Raw genomic sequence first — 17,411 nt, 5'->3', positions numbered from 1 at the left:
AAGGCAGAAAATAATTCAAGCCTTACTTACAGGTTCTTTGACCAAACTGGTGTTTAATGTTTAGAATTTATTATACGCATGTTTAGTTGCTCAGTCATATCCACCTCTGCTTCCCTGTGGACTGTAGGCTGCTAGGGTGCTCTGCCCATGGGATTTCCAGGCGAGAACACTGGAATGAGTTACCATTTCCTCCCTCCAGGAGATCTTCCCAACCCAGGGACTGAACCCAGGTCTCCTGCGTGTCCTATGTTGGCAGGTGGATTCTTTACCACTGAGCCACCTGGGAAGCCCCAGAATTTATTACAGTTAGACCCATTTCACAGTGGGCATAGTTCAAATGTAGTCATATCTTAAGTTCGGCCTTCAGAATCATTTCACCAAACTGCAGACCAAATCTAGTGGTAATGGAGGTCAGGAACGCATAATGTTTTATTGAATTGAACAAAAGTACAGTGAGAGATTATTCCTTTCCCTTGTCATATCTTTTCAGTTCAAGAAATATTTTAGCCATTATAGTTTTTGTCAAGTTTTTAAAATTATTGTTTAAAAAAAAAGAACCAACAGCAGTCTTCCTCCATGGTTCTCTTCTATTCCGATACAATGATGGATTTTAATAAAGGTATGGCTCAGACTAAAGATTTTGTGACTAATTATGACTGATGACAAACCCCAACCAATGAACCGTTTTGTATTTTGATCAAGTCAGAAGGCTTATTAAAGAAAGAGAAAGCACACAAAGACATTCATTATTCAATCTCCTGAAAATTTTTCTGTGTGCTTCCCTCAACTACCATGTCCCCAAGGCCTATCGTTCTCTCCACGTGACCATATCTCTTCCTTTAATCCCAAATGAGCCCATTTGCTGGAGGTTTAGCAGGAGGAGCTGACCACCTCATCTTAAATACTGGGCCCTTCTGTTTCATTTCCTGGCCAGGTCTACTCTACCCAGGTGACAATGGCCTAAGCAGCATTGTGTTAACTTTACAGCATGGAATGTGACCCTTTAGAAGCTTTAGGGCTTCCCTGGTGGCTCAAATGGTAAAGAACTCACCTGCAACATGGAAGACCTGGGTTCAATCCCTGGGCTGGGAAGACTCTGGAGGAGGGCATGGCAACCCATTCCAGTATTCCTGCCTGGAGAATCCCCATGGACAGAGGAACCTGGCGGGCTGCAGTCCATGGGGTCACAAAGAGTCAGACATGACTGAGCAATGAAGTACAGCACAGCAACTGGTTCATTTCCTGGCCAGGCTTATTCTACCAAGATGACAATGGCCAAAGCATCACTGTGTTAACTTTATAGCATGGAATGTGACCCTAGTGGTTAGGAATCACATTCAGCTGCTAAGTCCAGGAAAATGATAAATCTTACATGAACATAAAAGTAGTTTACATTACCAATCTAATCTGAAGGGTAGTCGTTAGAAGAATGTTTGCTTTTGTGTCCCATGGAAGAAAAGTCCCAGAGATTGTCGCTAGCTGTGGCTTTGGTGGTAAAATCCTTCACTTCCCATTGTTCTGCCAAAGCTGATTAGAGTAGGTCACATCTGTGTGGGTTAAATGCTGTGCTCTTTTACTGTCTATATGGAGCACCAGGCTTAATATATCTTTCCTTTCAAAACATCCACTGAATTACTTAAGTGTCTACAAATAATGTTGGCATTTTTCTCTTGACAGTCATTTTGACTGCATTTAAAAGATGTGAAGAAAGGACCTAGAAAATGAAATCACTGCAGGAATCTTATCTGCAAAAATCTTTTAGCAATTTCCCCTCTGAATTCAGGGCTCCTGCATTACCTTTTTAAATTTTACTTTATGTAGAAGACTGTTTCATGGCAAATGAAACTCATGGGTTAGTTTACCAGACATTGTCATCTTTGAGGGTCTCTATGTATGTTTAAAGTATTTTCTTACATCTATTTCCATTATGTTTCTCTAGTTTAATGGCAAAATGAGGGAATAAAGTAGGAAAAGTTACTACTGTTTCTTCTTGTTAACTTTTTGTGGTGATATTTTGTTTACCTAACAAAAATCAGAGTAATGGGCTTTTTAAAAGATATTTTTATTATAATCATTAGGTTTTTCTTGGTCACTCCATATGGCCTTCAGGATCTTAGTTCCCCAACAAAGGTTCAAACATCATGCCCGCTGCAGTGGATGTGTGGAGTCCCAACCACTGGCCACCAAGGAAGTCCCATAATCACTGCTTTAGACACTGAGTTATAAAGAACTGAGGTTTTTTAGCCTTGTAATCCTTTCCACAAGGTAGTCAATTATTGGAAGCTTGCTAAAAAGTAAATATAAAAGTCAGGTGAAAGTGAAAGTTAGTCGCATAGTCGTATCCAACTCTGCAATCCAGTAGACTGTAGCCTGCCCAGCTCCTCTGTCAGTGGGATTCTCCAGGCAAGAGTACTGGAGTGGGTTGCCACTTCCTTCTTGAGGGGATCTTCCTGACCCAGGGATCGAACCTGGGTCTCCTGCGTTGCAGGCAGATTCTTTAGCAACTGAGCCACTATATCGTTTTTCAACAGTTCTTTTGTTGAAATGCTGATGTCATTTGTGAACAGGAATCTCACACATTTTCTGATCTTGCCTTTTAAAAAGTAGCACTAACTTGTCACATAGCAAGTGGTGCAGTGCTACCTGAAATCTTTTCTAGACCAAGATGAAATATAAATAAACACATTTAAGAATATGGTGCAATAATGCAGATAATTGTGCACAATTTATTGCTATTTGTATTATCTACATTTTGCCTTATAAATAGAATATGAATAGCTGCACCACTGCCTTTTCAGTTCATACATTTTTAATATACTTTGAATACTGGCATTACTATTAGATCATTTAATTTTACATTTAAATGTTTTACACTTAAATATTTTACATTTAAAATAAGGTGCCAATCCAAAAAACTTAGGACTGCCGCAAAAAGGCTTTCTCCCTAGAAATTTGACATTGAATTTTATTTCCATTTAGCTATTAATTCAAACCTTGGATCACTTCTGTTTTATTGTTCTTTTCTTGCCCAGATTATGGAAATGAGGGTAGCACTGATTTCAGCATTTGAGATTAGGATTCTTCAAATCCTCCAGTCCACCCCTGACTGAATTAGTTCTAAGTCAGCTTCAGGAAGGCTGCAGTGTGAGCTCCCGCCTGTGGTTTGGGGACCAAGATGAATTCACTAAGCCCTGTCTGTTTATTAGATTGATAGAAGTCACTGATCTCCCATTTCGTTTCATTGCTCCTTGGTATTTAGCAAAGTGATTTTTATAATTGGCAAAGCAATACAATAATTTACCTGTCTTAGTGAATGTGCACTTAGCTGTTTAAACTCTCACCTAGCCTTCCTGTATTAGGAGGATATTGAAGGAAGAGACAAGCTATTTATTACTGTATCCAAAGGCTACGTGTGATCATTTGCTGCAATTACAGAGATGCTTATTTTTTTTCTTACTTGGACTCTAAGGAAACTTTATTCAAATACGGATTTTTCTGGACCAGGTACTATAAAGCTTCCTACACAAGTTTACATAACTCTAAGCAAAATTAAAATGTGAAAAATTGGCATTTATACAGCAACTGTGGAACACAGAGATTCTCTTCTGTGATCACACTTTTTCACTTCCTACCCTTCCCACTGAATCCTCAGAACTTCAGGCTGTTTGCTGGCTTTCCTGATACACACAGCGCTTGCTGCTCTCCCACCACATAAGTTCCCAAAGATCTTCACTGCTCGTCATTCCCAGCCTGAGCCCAAGGTGGTTCATTTCACTTCTGTCCTCTTGGATCTTTGACTCCTCTAACCATGCCCCTGTGCCAACTCACAAATCTGGTCCAGCCCGATCATCCACAGATCACAGTGCTCAACCTCTAACCCTGTTGACTGGATGCATAGAGATCCTTGACTCTAACCAAACCCTCGTACTTCCTGGAAGTTCTTTATTAATTTGTTTTTGAGTCCTTACTGTATTTTTCTAGATCAGTTCTGTCCAACAGAAATATAATGTGAGCCACACATGTCATTAAAAATTTTCTAGTAGTCACATTAAAAAGCAAAAAGTAACAGGAAAAATCAATTTTGATAATATACTGTATTTAATCCAGCATACCTAGAGTATAAACTTTTCAACAACAAAAGATCACTATAAAAATGATTAATGAGATATTTTTATGTCTTTTTTATACTGTCTGAAATCTGACATGTACTTTACACTTGCAATGTATTTTAATTGAGACTAGCCACATTTCAAGTATTCAGTAACTACTATGGCTTATCACTGCTGTATTGAACAATGCAGGTCTGGACCTCTCCCAATCTCTTTAAGCCCTGCTTCTATCCTCCTCAGTCTCAAGAGGACCTCAGGACTCATTTCCCAAAGAGTAAATCCACCTTGAGCCACTTGATGATGTTCTCTTTCCTCCTCAGTATATATGTAGCCACGCCCATCCTTTAACAAAATGTTCCTCCATCTTCATCCAGCCTTTCCTGCTTCTTCCTTCTTTGAGAAGAAAATGCTGTGACAGAGCCCATCCTTTCCCTGCTTTTCTTTCACTTTGCTCAAACAAATATCTCCTCGTTCCAGGATCTCATCTCTCCCCTTTCCACTAACATTCCCAAGTTTACTTAACCTTGAAATTTGCTTATTGCTGCTCCCTGAACTACCATTCTCTTTACCATCTTCTTTACTACTTTGAACTTCCCTCCACTCAACCCTTTGTGATAGAGCTTCCATCCTCACTCTGTGCCAGTTATGGGTGACTGCCAAGTCTCCAAAACCAGGGGTCCTTTCTCATTTCCTTCATTGCATCTGTAACATCCCACACTGTAGCCTACCCCTTTCTTCTGGAAGTTTCCTTCTTCTTGACTGCCATAACCAACACTCTTGAGGGACCCTTTCTAATACCTAGACAGGACTTCTTTTTTTTTTTTTTTTATTTATTTATTTTAAGTGGAGGCTAATTACTTTACAATATTGTAGTGGTTCTTGCCATACATGACATGAATCAGCCATGGGTGCACATGTGTCCCCAATCCCGAACCCCCCTCCCACCTCCCTCCCCATCCCATCCCTCAAGGTCGTCCCAGTGCACTGGCCCTGAGCACCCTAGACAGGACTTCTTTTACAGCTTTATTCAATCCTTTGAGTAAAGAATGAATTATAGGTCATCCTCTATTATACCCCTTAGTCTCTCCTCTCTTGGAGGTTTCCTGTAGTCTCATGGCTTGAATCATCATTTCCACTCAGAATACATCCAAATGTAAATATTCAGCCTTCTTATCTAAGAGGGACTTCCCTGGTGGCTCAGACGGCAAAGCATCTGCCTACAACGCAGGAGAACTGGGTTCGAGCCCTGGGTCAGGGAGATCCCCTGGAGAAGAAAATGGCAACTGCCCCATTCCAGTACTCTTGCCTGGAAAATCCCATGGATGGAGGAACCTGGCAGACTACAGTCCATGGAGTCACAAAGAGTCGGACACGACTGAGCAACTTCATTTTCTTTCTTCTTTCTTATCTAAATGTCAGCCCAGCACTTCCACTTGTCTGCTCTGTATAACCATCGGAATATCACATGGATATTATGTCCATTTTAGCTCAGGGCTACTGTGACAAACCTATGAAAAGAAATCATTTTATTTCCAAGCCTCTAAAAAATTACTGTGTTGTGTGTAGTTGCCAGTGTCATTTCATCTGTGATCCCTGTCCCATCTCTGCCCCAGGCTGTGTCACAATGCCCTGCCTGATGTCATCACAGCGGAACCTGGAGATATAAAAACAAGTGTCAGCTTTTTGCCAAACCAGTTTCCCCTAAGATTTCCTATTTTTGTCACTAATCATTCTATCACCCAGCTTTGAAATATTGCTTTCCCCCTTAATTAGTTCTTCCTCCTTTCTCCCACAGCTAATTAGTCACCATTCTTGTCAACTAATCCTTCATAATATTTCCCTTTATTCACCCCGTCTCCTTAACAAACTGTTCACTACATCCCCAAGCCATCCCCCATCCCCTTTCATCAATCCCAGTACTGTCCCTTTCTTGAACTCGGCTTTTGCCACTGCTGACTACACAGGATATATTGGCACTGATGCAGCATTTTTAAAAAATGAATGTTCAGTCTTCCCAGCTAGGTCTTAAGTCCCTTAAAAGCAGGAACAGAATGTTATGATCTCTTCATGCCTGTGCTTACTAAATAACAGATGACCAGTAACTATGTGCTGTTGATAATGATTTTATTTCCCTTAAAGAGAAAAATCACCTTAAATATCTAGTTCTGGAAGCAGATTTAAATGTAATCAAGTGGTCCCAAATTAATTTAGCATACTTTGGGGAACAGTTAACTTCCAACCACGTAACAGAACAGAAGCAACTGTTCTGAAAAACACATCGAACTTAGCGTTTGATCTTGCTTCTCCTGTTAACTAGTTAGTATGTTGTTGTTGTTTAGTTACTAAGTCATGTCCTATTCTTTGTGACTCAGTGGACTGTAATCTGCCGGGTCCCTCAATCCATGGGATTTCCCAGGCAAGAATACTGGAGTGGGTTGCTATTTCCTTCTCCAGGGGATCTTCCCCACCCAGGGATCGAACCTGAGTCTCCTGTATCAGCAGGCAGACTCTACTGCTGAGACACCAGGGAAGCCCCAGCTAGTCAGTATATGAGCTTCTTCAGTTCCCTCACCTATTATATGCCTGTATAATGAAGTTTATCGTGAGGTTTAAATGAAGTAATGTGTGAAAGGGCTTTGACTATTTCAGAATCTGTGTAAATAGAGACTCATGTCACAAAATACCCAGAATCAACCTCTCCTTGATGTTTTAAGATAAACTTTTGTTAACGTCCCAGTTAGAAACCTCCAGCAATTTTAAAAGTTGGTTGAAGGACCTGTTGTGTAATTACCCTACACCAAACTAATGTTACTTCATGCTAAGTCACTTCAGTAGTGTCCGACTCTGCGGCCCTATGGACTGTAGCCTGCTGGGCTCCTCTGTCCATGGGATTCTCCAAGCAAGAAAACTGAAATGGGTTGCCATTTATTCCTCCAGGGGATCTTCCCCACTCAGGGATGGAACTGGGTCTCTTATGTTTCCTGCACTGGCCCGCAGATTCTTTATCCATAGCACCACCTGGGAAGCCCAGTTACTTAGTTAACAGTTAGTATTCTCTGCCATGCTGCTTCTAGTAGGTCCCTTCCTGGTGCCTGCCATTCTCAGGCTGTTTGAACAGGGGTCCAGAGAGTCAGAAGGCTTTTCTAGAGGCCACCATCATTTTTAACAGGTGTTATGCAATTCATTAAGTGGAAATTCACTTGAAAAAGCAAATTCTATCTCCTCTTTGCCCGAAAACTACCTGCAGGGTCCCCAGTGCCCCTTTACATCATCTCAGGGGTGGGTGAGCCTACCACCCCTAGCACTGTGTGCTCCCATAGCAGATCATGCTATCTTACAATGTGTTTGCCTCTAAATCTGTCTGTCATGGAAATTGGTGGGCATCGTAAAACAGAAGATTACAATTTATTTATTTACATGTAAGTTTTCTTTTTTAAAACAGTTTATTTATTTCGATACCCCTGCACCTAGCACAAAGCATGGCACTTGGTTCTTGCTCAATAAATACTGAATAAATGAACAAACGTGGAAGCGGTAACACTGCTGGTAATGCTGATGTTTTAGTCTCCTTTTTGGTCTCCTTCCCCTTTCCTGAACTTAGCATGTAAACAATAGGAGGCTCCTAGCTCCCTGGGGGCTAGACTTAGACTCCTAGGCTTATCTCAGTTTGTTGTCTCCCCAGCCACTCAAACTGGGGGAGCTGGGCTTCTTTGGAGATTTCCTTCTTCTCCCATTTTTGTCATCTACCCTCAGGGGTGCAGGAGTTTCTTGTGTCATATCTTAAAAAGATCCTTCTTCTCTGCCCAAAAAGGATTATTATTTCGGTGCTCTGTTCTCAACAGCTGTTCTGAAATGAAAATCATTTAGTGAAATCATTCAATTTTTTTGTTAATGACATATCCCCTTCTAGGTCTTTGCATTAAAAAAAAAAAAAGACACCAAATACTTTGACGATTAAAAGGATTACTCCAAATAAATGAATTTCTAATAGTGAAATGTCAATGTGACTGGGGCTGGGGATTGGGGCTGGGGAAAGAGAGAGACTTTGGAGCAGCAATGACTTCACTTTGTCCAAGAAACTCATGTGTAGAACCGGCACCACTCAAAATAGACGGGGGGGCGGGGGGCAGATCTTTGTTTCACCCCAAAACATGCTTGTGATCTCTCCTTCCTACACTGCAGAAGTGTTCTAGGAGGAAGGGAACATATTTTTTCCCTAACAAAATGGCTGACTATTGTAATCTTTGTGAGTTAATGTCATTGGTAGACCAAGCAGTGGTGAATGGGGAATAGATAGAGGTGAGTGACAGATCAGTTCAGAAGTAAATTCTCTCTCCAGCTTCAGACTACTGGAGTGTCCTCAGCCTGTTATAAAAGATCCCCCCTCCCACTTTAAGCCCTTGATCTGATGTACTCTCCACCAGCCTGAGTTAGTCTGGTTCAAGAGTTGATACTTTGCAACATTTCTCGTATCCTCTCCACAGCCTGGGGTTGTCACTAGGCTGTGTGACCTTTCCAGTACTGTCTCTCAGCTAGTCATGTACCAGAGTATGATGGGAGCAGTTCCCTGCTTTCTTCAATCTAGTCACCTTTGTTTTCCGTTGAGCTGATGACTGGTGCCTTAAACCGGGTGCCCCCACTTACGCTGCACGTGAAGCTGGTAGTGTAAGCAACGGCCGCTTTCATTTGGTTGTAAGATGGGAATTTCATGTCTTATTTTCTTTTTCTGAGAATTTGTGTAATATTCTATAAAAGCCATTTTTTGTGACAACATAGATAGACCTTGAGGGCCTTCTGCTAAAAGAGTTAAGTCACACGAAGACAGACAAACACTGTAGGATCCCACTTACGTGTGGAATCTGAAGAAGCTGAATTCATAGAAGCAGAATAGAAGGCTGGTTACTGGAGTTAGGGGGAAGGGGCATTAGGGAGATGTTGATCAAAGGGTATAAACCTGCAACTAGCAGATAAAGAAGTCTGATGGATCTAACGCACAGCAAAGTAAACATAGTCAACAATACTGTATTACAGACTTCAAAGTTGCTGGATCTTACATGTTCTTAACAGAAAAAAAGAAATAACTTTGTGAGGTGACAGAGGTGTTAACTGGTGCTGTGTCGTTGTTGTTCAGTTGCTCAGGTGTGACTCTTTGCTACCCCGTGGACTGTGGCACACCAGGCTTCCCCATCCTTTACTATCTCTCAGAGTTTGCTCAAACTCATGTTCATTGAGTCAGTGATGCCCTCCAACCATCTCATCCTCTGTTGCCCCCTTCTCCTCCTGCCTTCAGTTGCTATACTGCAATATATAAATATATCCAGTCAGCATGTTGTACACCTTAAACTCACACAATGTTATGTCAATTGTATCTCCCCAAAAAAAGAAACCGTATGTTACTTGCCTAATTGGAGAACAAATTTGCATACATTCTTGAGTAAGTCTTCTATACTTTTTTCATAATCTAGTGACTGAAATATTCAAAATATTTCCATTTTGTGTCATATTTGAAGCACCATGGCTTTATTCTTTTGAAATAATTTTTTGTTTCTAAGTTGAAAGAGAGAAATAACTGAATGATAGGTACAATGTAGATTTTAAAATTTATATTCCAGGTTTTTAAGTCACAAGAATGTAAGCAAACAAATCATACGATACAAAACAGTTTAACCCAAATGTCAGCTCCAGGGATTCTTGAGATAGCTACTGACTACTAATGTTTGGTTTTACTCATTTTAGAGGTAGACCATATCTCTATTCAGAAGCCTTTGGCATTGCCTGGAGTCTCCCAGACCAGCTGACATGCTTCTGAGGCTCCACTTCTGCTTTCATTGTTAGTGCCCCTTCATGCTGAGTCATGACAGTCATGACATGCGTATGACTGACGTGCTCATCTCCGGGCCACTATTGAGACATTGAGTTGTAAGCAGGGCATCAAGATGCATGCCATCAATGCCATCCAAAGGAAGAGAACAGGTACTTCAGAGCGCTCTGAATTTTTAGTCTTGTTTCAAAGGCATATAACTCATGCCCACAGTTGTAACCCACTGAGATTTGTCCATGGAGATATTGTCACTGGAGGTTCAACAGCCTTTTCTTATCTGTGAATTTCCCAATTGACCTCAGGGATGGAAAAGATGCTTCCAAAGCAAAACGGGAGGGTGGGAAGCGCCCTAGGAGTAGTGCTGTGTGTGCTCACCTGTGTCTAGGAAGCCAAGAGCTGGGGAAAACCTGTAGCGGCCGTGGCTTTGTGGAGCGAGCCGCGGCAGCTCCCTGGAGGCCCTGCCCATGTTGAGTGCTCTGTGTGAATGTGCGTGTCTCCTCCCACAGCTATTGACCTGCTGTACTGGCGGGACATCAAGCAGACGGGGATAGTGTTTGGGAGCTTCCTGCTGCTGCTCTTCTCCCTGACGCAGTTCAGCGTTGTGAGCGTCGTGGCCTACCTGGCGCTCGCTGCGCTCTCAGCCACCATCAGTTTCCGCATCTACAAGTCTGTTTTACAAGCTGTGCAGAAAACCGACGAGGGTCACCCTTTCAAGTGAGTGCGCAACCCGACCAGCCCTTGCCCCACCTCTCACATGGCTCTTTCCTCGGCCTCTGTTTCACCGCCTGTGCACTTTGGGTCCTGCTTCTTTTGACCTTTAACAGGCCTCTTGGAGTCTCCTTTAACGCTGTCTTTTAATACCAAATATTTCTGTTAAATTTCTAAAGCAGACTCATCCCTAGTCTAATGCTTACTGCTTTATTGAGCCTTTAAAACTTTAATCACTTCTAATTAAATGTTAAATATTTATCTTTAATATACATTTCTATAATTTATATAATATAAATCCTTGTGGGCAAATTTATGAAATGTGAAAACATTTAATTTATATTTGATATTAACTTTGTATTTAATTACTTCTCATAGTAATCATAATTCATTTATATGCAAACAGCGTTTTATGATTTAAAGTGTTTCAACAATTATTCTCCCAACTCTGTGATGAAGGCAGAACATTATAATCCCTTTTCACAGATGCAAAAACAGAGGCTCTAAGAAGTAAAGTGACTTGCTCAAAGTAAATAGCACAGAGCCAGGACCAGGGTGTTTGGATTTTTATTTCTGTGCTCTTTTCAGAAGTTTAATGTCAAAGGGCCAAATTCTGTGGGATGTAAAGTTCATCCCTCAGAATCTGTATAGTATTATGTACTCACAATTGAATAGTATTATATACCCTCTTCTGTATTTTAATACAGGGGAAATCTGACTCGAATGAGCACTGAGGAGGAGGATTTCTTTAAGGCAGTATATTAAGAGGATATATGAAATGTGGCAGAGGGAGATAGCGCTGCCAGCTGCATGCTCCCCAACTCCACCCCAGTTTACTCCAGATTCTAGTTTGTAAGCCGTGGTATTTTAGCACTGACCATCAGTCATACCATCACCTGCTGCAGGCCCTGCTGCAGGTGTCCTCACCTCCTATAACTGAGGGATATTTCTGCATCCTGGATGAGACCTATAGATACTGCTGCATAACGGCTTCTGAGCCAACCTCAGTGATTCCCTGGAGATGCCTCTGAATCCTCCCCGGTTCAGCCTCATCAGCCAGCTGTATCAAGGTCTCAGGGCACCAGGCTCTTAAAAGAAGGAAAAGATGCCAGGGCCTTGTCGACAAAAGGCAAAAAGCCGTGTTTCACACATCACTTCCTAGCCTCTGGTTCCTGCGCTCATTGTCAAACACAGTTACAGTCTAATCATCCTCTTGGGATGTATTTGGCCTTCTTCTAATGCAGAGTTAATGGGTCTTCTGGGCTATAACTTGGTTGCCTTCCCAAAGGTAGGAAGAAGTGGAGTGTCATCTTACCAGGGTGAATACTATACCTACTTCAGTGACCCTCGCCTGTGACCAGTATCCACACCTTTAGAGTCCTGTCCTGCTCCAGCCTCTATCCTTAGCCATACAAGAGAGGTTGGCTTCTCCCACGTTCTTGGATCCAGGACTGTCAAATTACACTGGGGATTTACCTCTCACTTGACTTATTTCTTCTGTAAATATCCAGTTGTAGGACCAAGAGTCAAACTGTAATTAGCTCAACTACTTTATCTTCCATTTGGATACACATTTAAAACCTAAACGTTCCTTTGGCATAATTGTTTCTATCAATAAAAGGAATGTCTAACTCAGGATACATTTTGAATCAAAACATATCAGCTAGACAAATCCGCTTTTCTGATTATTTTTCTAAAAAGCCCAACATAAAAATTCTCAATCCTCAGAGTTAGGTGAGCACTGTTAGAACTCTAGAACTAGACAACATGGCAGACAGAAGGAAGGAGAAAGAGATGATGGGTCTCGTTGGCGGCCAGGGGTGGGGGTGAGGGGCAGGGAGCACGGTGGTTATGGTCAAAGCAGGAGGATCGATTGACCTTTATAGATTCGTAGAGCCTGGGTTATCTACCCAAGAGTTCAAATTAACCCTTTGAACAAATGGAAAATGCAGTTACTAAAAACAACACTCTTACTAGAACCAGTGAGCATTCTAGTATGTCCCAGGTCACTTGTGTTTTCAGAGCTCTCTAGAATAAAACCTAAAAGTACTTTCCAGAATTTAAATATGAAATCTTAGAGATTTGATGAGAAATAGTAATTGGCAGCTAAGATTTTGAGATATCTCAATTATTTAAAAAGAAAATTCATGCAGCCGAGAAGAAATAAGGACTTTTCACAATTGCTCAGTGAGCCAGATATACAGAGAATTCAGCAAGTGAACTGATTTGGGACTGACTTTTCTCTGGTCCTCGCCAGTTGCTCTGAATTATCAGCTCACACTATCACGTTGCCTGTGAGAGACAGAAGCAGCCACATTGCCCCACTGAGTGCCGTGATTCCTGTGTTCCCCGGTGAACTAACTGTGGGTGTGGATGTGGTGCCCTGCAGCCTTCTGACTGGTGTAAATCCTTCAGGATGACCTGACTGTGGTCCTCAGGGTTGGAGAAGGGAAACAGCTGTTTCAGGATTCCCTCTGATGGAGTTCTCTGTGGGGATGCTCTGTTGACAGGGCCTACTTGGAGCTCGAGATCACCCTGTCTCAGGAGCAGATTCAGAAGTACACAGACTGCCTGCAATTCTACGTGAACAACACGCTCAAAGAACTGAGGAGGCTCTTTCTTGTCCAGGACCTGGTGGATTCCTTAAAAGTATGAGTGCTTAAGCCGTTTCATTTGACAGTCTTGAGTTTTGTTTTCCCTAAAGGTACACATAATGTTATAAACTTCCACATGATGGAGAATAAAATAAGTGCTAATTATATTCTCCTGCTGTCACTTCAGTCGTGTCTGACTCTGTGCGACCCCATAGACAGCAGCCTACCAGGCTCCTCCGTCCATGGGATTTTCCAGGCAAGAGTACTGGAGTGGGGTGCCATTGCCTTCTCCAATTATATTCTAGGGTCTGAAAATGTCCAGCTGTACAGCTCATCCAGTCTAATGTCATCATCTTACAGATGCTGAAACTATGGTTCAGAGAGGTTAAGACACTTGCCTGAGGTTGCCCAGTGAGTCACTGACAGAGCTGGGACCAAACCCAGGTTACATAGCTTCTAGTTTTGTGCTACTTACAGTACCCCAGGCTGCTTCTTGTTCCCATTTTCAATTCCTCAATTTCCTAAAATTATTTTTAAAATAAACATCTAGTTTAGGGAATGTGAAAAATACACATGCTTTTTCTTAGAAAGAAACACTATACTCTGCTAATAATAAGGACCTGTGGGCTGTGAGAATGAGCCCCTGAAGTGTAGAGGAGGGGCACCTGGGTGTTATTCCTGGTTCCATCATTGAACTCACTGGGCTTCTTGGAACAAACTGCTAGGACCACCACATGGCTTATAGGGAAAACCAAAGTCAATCAGTCATGACTCAACAGGGCCATGAGCAGAGGGGTGGGAGCCCAGGCAAGGATTCTATCAGTTCTCCCTTCTCCCAGAGCACTGGGAGGGATCTGTACCATGGGCTGCTCCTTAATGAGGAAGAAAGAGCAGAAGGAAAGTGAGTGATGAGTCCTTGATGCTCAAGCTGCTTTACTGGAATAACATCTTGGCAAATAATGACTAAAAAAAGAGAGCAGGGAGATTAAAATTACTTAACCTTAGAGCTTTTAAGGTAACATGTCTACTTAAATTTGTAATGTGAAAATTGTGGGCTAGAATAGGGATCAGCAAACCTTATCTATTATATAAAGGGCCACGTGGTAAATATTTTAGGCTTTGTGGGCTACACAGTCTTTGTTGTAGCTACTCAACTTTGTCACTATAGCAGAAAAGCAGCTGAAGACAATACAGAAATGAATAACTGTGGCTGTGTGCTAACATTGTTTATGAATACTGAACACTGAATTTCGTATCATTTGCACGTTATACAAAATGTTATTTTTGTTTTAACTTTATTCAACCATGCAAAATTCATTCTTAACTTGTGGGCCTATATGAAAACAGGTCAAGGCCAGTTTGCTGATCCCCGCCCTAGTTTATTATTTCACTGAGTCCCTCAAATCTTACAAGGAAATCCACAGGGTTCTGAGACACGTAAAGACTGGATCCTCTTTCAGTAATTGTGTGACAAGCTTTAAATGCTCTTATACTTCCTATTGAAACCATGATGTCGTTTGCCTCAAATTTTAATCTAAACAAATCAATGAAATGAGACTCTTATCTGTCATAATGGGTTTAGAAGCTCTGATCATCATTTCATTTGTTAGTTTGCAGTCCTAATGTGGCTCCTGACTTACGTTGGCGCTCTCTTCAACGGCCTGACCCTGCTGCTCATGGGTAAGGACAGCCAAGTGTGTTATGTCTTCTTCACATACTCTGTGAGCATCTCCCTAGGCTGTTAGCTTGCTTGGATGCATTCCTAGCAACAAATTCCAGATTTTCTGAGTGCAGAGCATTTCCCTGACCATCATAGTTCAATTAAAGAGCATAATATATCAATATATTACACAGTAAAAATGAATTTCTTAAAGTTTTTTTCTTTTTCTTTAACCATAACTGGTTTTATCTGGCTTCAAATATATATCTGCTTCAATGGTGTTATGTATTGAAGATCATTTTTATCTTAGGAGGTCATTCTCTCATTCCAGAATTAATGACTTAATATTTGTGAAGGTCTCAGCATTTTTTTGTTTTCCTTATGAACTAGCTCTGCCATCTTTTAGCTAGAATGCTGGCTACTGAAAATAATGTCATTATATCACATAACTATATAAAAATGTATCTATAAGATTGTTCCTACATATAGCTCTCAATTTTAATACTATATCTGTTTTTCATCCTAGCTGTGGTTTCAATGTTTACTCTACCTGTAGTGTATGTTAAGCACCAGGTAAGTTCTATGTGATGTCAAACATGCATGTTAAATTTTGACCTTGTGAACTGTGGATGTGCTCATGATTTCTTCCTCTTTGTAGGCACAGATTGACCAATATCTGGGACTTGTGAGGACTCACATAAATGCTGTTGTGGCAAAGTAAGTTGCATAGTGCAATTTATAAAAAGGAGAGACTGCCTTAGGCAGGCATTTGACTGGATTAGATAGGAGTAATAAGAGGATAATAAAGTAATAGACTGATTTATGATCATTCACTTATTTGAGTCATATGTTCATACCCTTACCAAATATATTATTTCAGAAGTAAAGTATAAATTTTTAAAACTTCCAATTAAATAAAACTTTCAGTGGTTTATTTCAGGTATCATGAAATGAATTTTAATAAATGAATGATATTAATGTCTGTCTGGGGACTGGCTCATGCCCAAGAATAAGATGGATTGGAGGAAGGAAAAAAGCCTGATTCAGAAAAGTAAAATTAAATTTTAGTAAATTAATCAAAATAAAAGTGTTAGCATTTTCAATTTTAAAATAATAAATATCATTAAATTTTAAACCATTGAAATTATTTTTAAAACAAAACATTTTTTAATCTTGAGAACTTTTATTACCTTTTAGATTACACCATTTAAATTCAATATGTGTGTGTGTTTGCCTATTTTATTAATACCATTGCTTTTTAAACCTGAGTCTTAAATAGACTCTACTTTATGGATATTTTATATATTAGGAGATAATGATTCCAGTTATAAAAGTATTTACAGTTAATATAGTCATTAACTTAGTAGTTTTCCCTAATTCTTAAATTAGTGTTTTTAGATACATCTTCATCTAAAATGAAGTTTTTCTGTTGTTATTATTACTCAAGATTTTGTTTTAATTAAAAGCTGACCTTAGCTTTGACTACAAATACACGTCTGAAAAATACTAGAGTTTCTCTCCAGGAATCCTAGAATCATGTGGCTAGACCTAGATGATAGTAGAATTAAATGCAAGTATTTTAGATGGTCAAAGATATACAGAGAAAAACAGATAAGAAAAAAGCAAGCGCTTTAAAGTTCCTCTGCTATTTGATTTGTGTGTCATCAGTTGCAGTTCTCTCCTGAAGTTTAGAAAGATTTTTGTTTTTATTATGTATTGTTTATATTCTTCCTCTTAAATTCATGGTGAATTTGGATTCAGACATTTCAAAATGCCTGAAATTATCAGCTTAACACATATGCAATGAATACCTAGTGAAAATCAGCATATTGAAGACAAATATTTATTACTTTGTAATAGGAAATGACAGCATGGTATAACATGAGATTTAGTATTTGCCAAACCTGGGGAACCTGTTAAAAATATGAATTCCCAGATTCTACAACAAACTTATGGAAATAAAATTCCTGAGATAAGGGACCCATAATCTATATTTTAATGAACTTCCTAGGTGTATTTAAATTCTGGCAGTTAGAACTGTGTTCAGGAATGACAGCAAAGAACACCAGAATAGGAGCTTGGAAACTGGAAGACAGAAGTTCTAGGCCTCAGCTGTTCAGTACTTAGTCTGAGGATCTTAAACAAATCACATCTCTTAATTTTTTATTGATTAGTTGCTTGCTTCAAAAAAAAAAAAAAAAGACATTATTTTCCAGGCATTTCATTAACAGGTACAGAGAGTATAAAGATGAATAAGATGATCCCACCTAGCAGAGCTCTTAGCCTATGGGTACAGACAAAACTGTAAAGAAATAACCATAAGACAATATAAGAATGACAGTAGAATTGTGTAAAATATTAAGGTGAGAGAGATACGGAAACTACTGTTCTTACCTGGGGGATAATGGAAAGCCACTAAAAAAAGGGCCCTCACTAGCATGGCTGGGTTCTGTTGAGGACTTCCGTCTGTGTCCTCACATGGCAGAAGTTGATGGAAACTCTCTGGGTTCTCTTTTATA

General features: G+C 40.3%; 1 protein-coding gene across 2 annotated transcripts in view; it reads left to right on the top strand.

The window, feature by feature from the left end:
* The window catches only part of RTN1 (reticulon 1), a 121,290-nt gene that overhangs the window by 96,251 nt on the left and 7,628 nt on the right, over positions 1–17,411 (top strand). For both annotated transcript variants that reach the window (XM_055538234.1, XM_055538235.1), the window contains exons 2-6: positions 10,437–10,644; positions 13,149–13,287; positions 14,843–14,912; positions 15,419–15,465; positions 15,551–15,609. In XM_055538234.1, the coding sequence (XP_055394209.1) occupies positions 10,437–10,644; positions 13,149–13,287; positions 14,843–14,912; positions 15,419–15,465; positions 15,551–15,609 (523 nt within the window). The remainder of the gene's footprint in view (positions 1–10,436; positions 10,645–13,148; positions 13,288–14,842; positions 14,913–15,418; positions 15,466–15,550; positions 15,610–17,411) is intronic.

Source organism: Bubalus kerabau, chromosome 10 (assembly GCF_029407905.1).
Source record: "Bubalus kerabau isolate K-KA32 ecotype Philippines breed swamp buffalo chromosome 10, PCC_UOA_SB_1v2, whole genome shotgun sequence".
Lineage (NCBI taxonomy): Eukaryota > Metazoa > Chordata > Mammalia > Artiodactyla > Bovidae > Bubalus > Bubalus kerabau.
The sequence above is the reverse complement of the archived record's forward strand: the minus strand, read 5'-3'. Positions and strand labels throughout refer to the sequence as shown.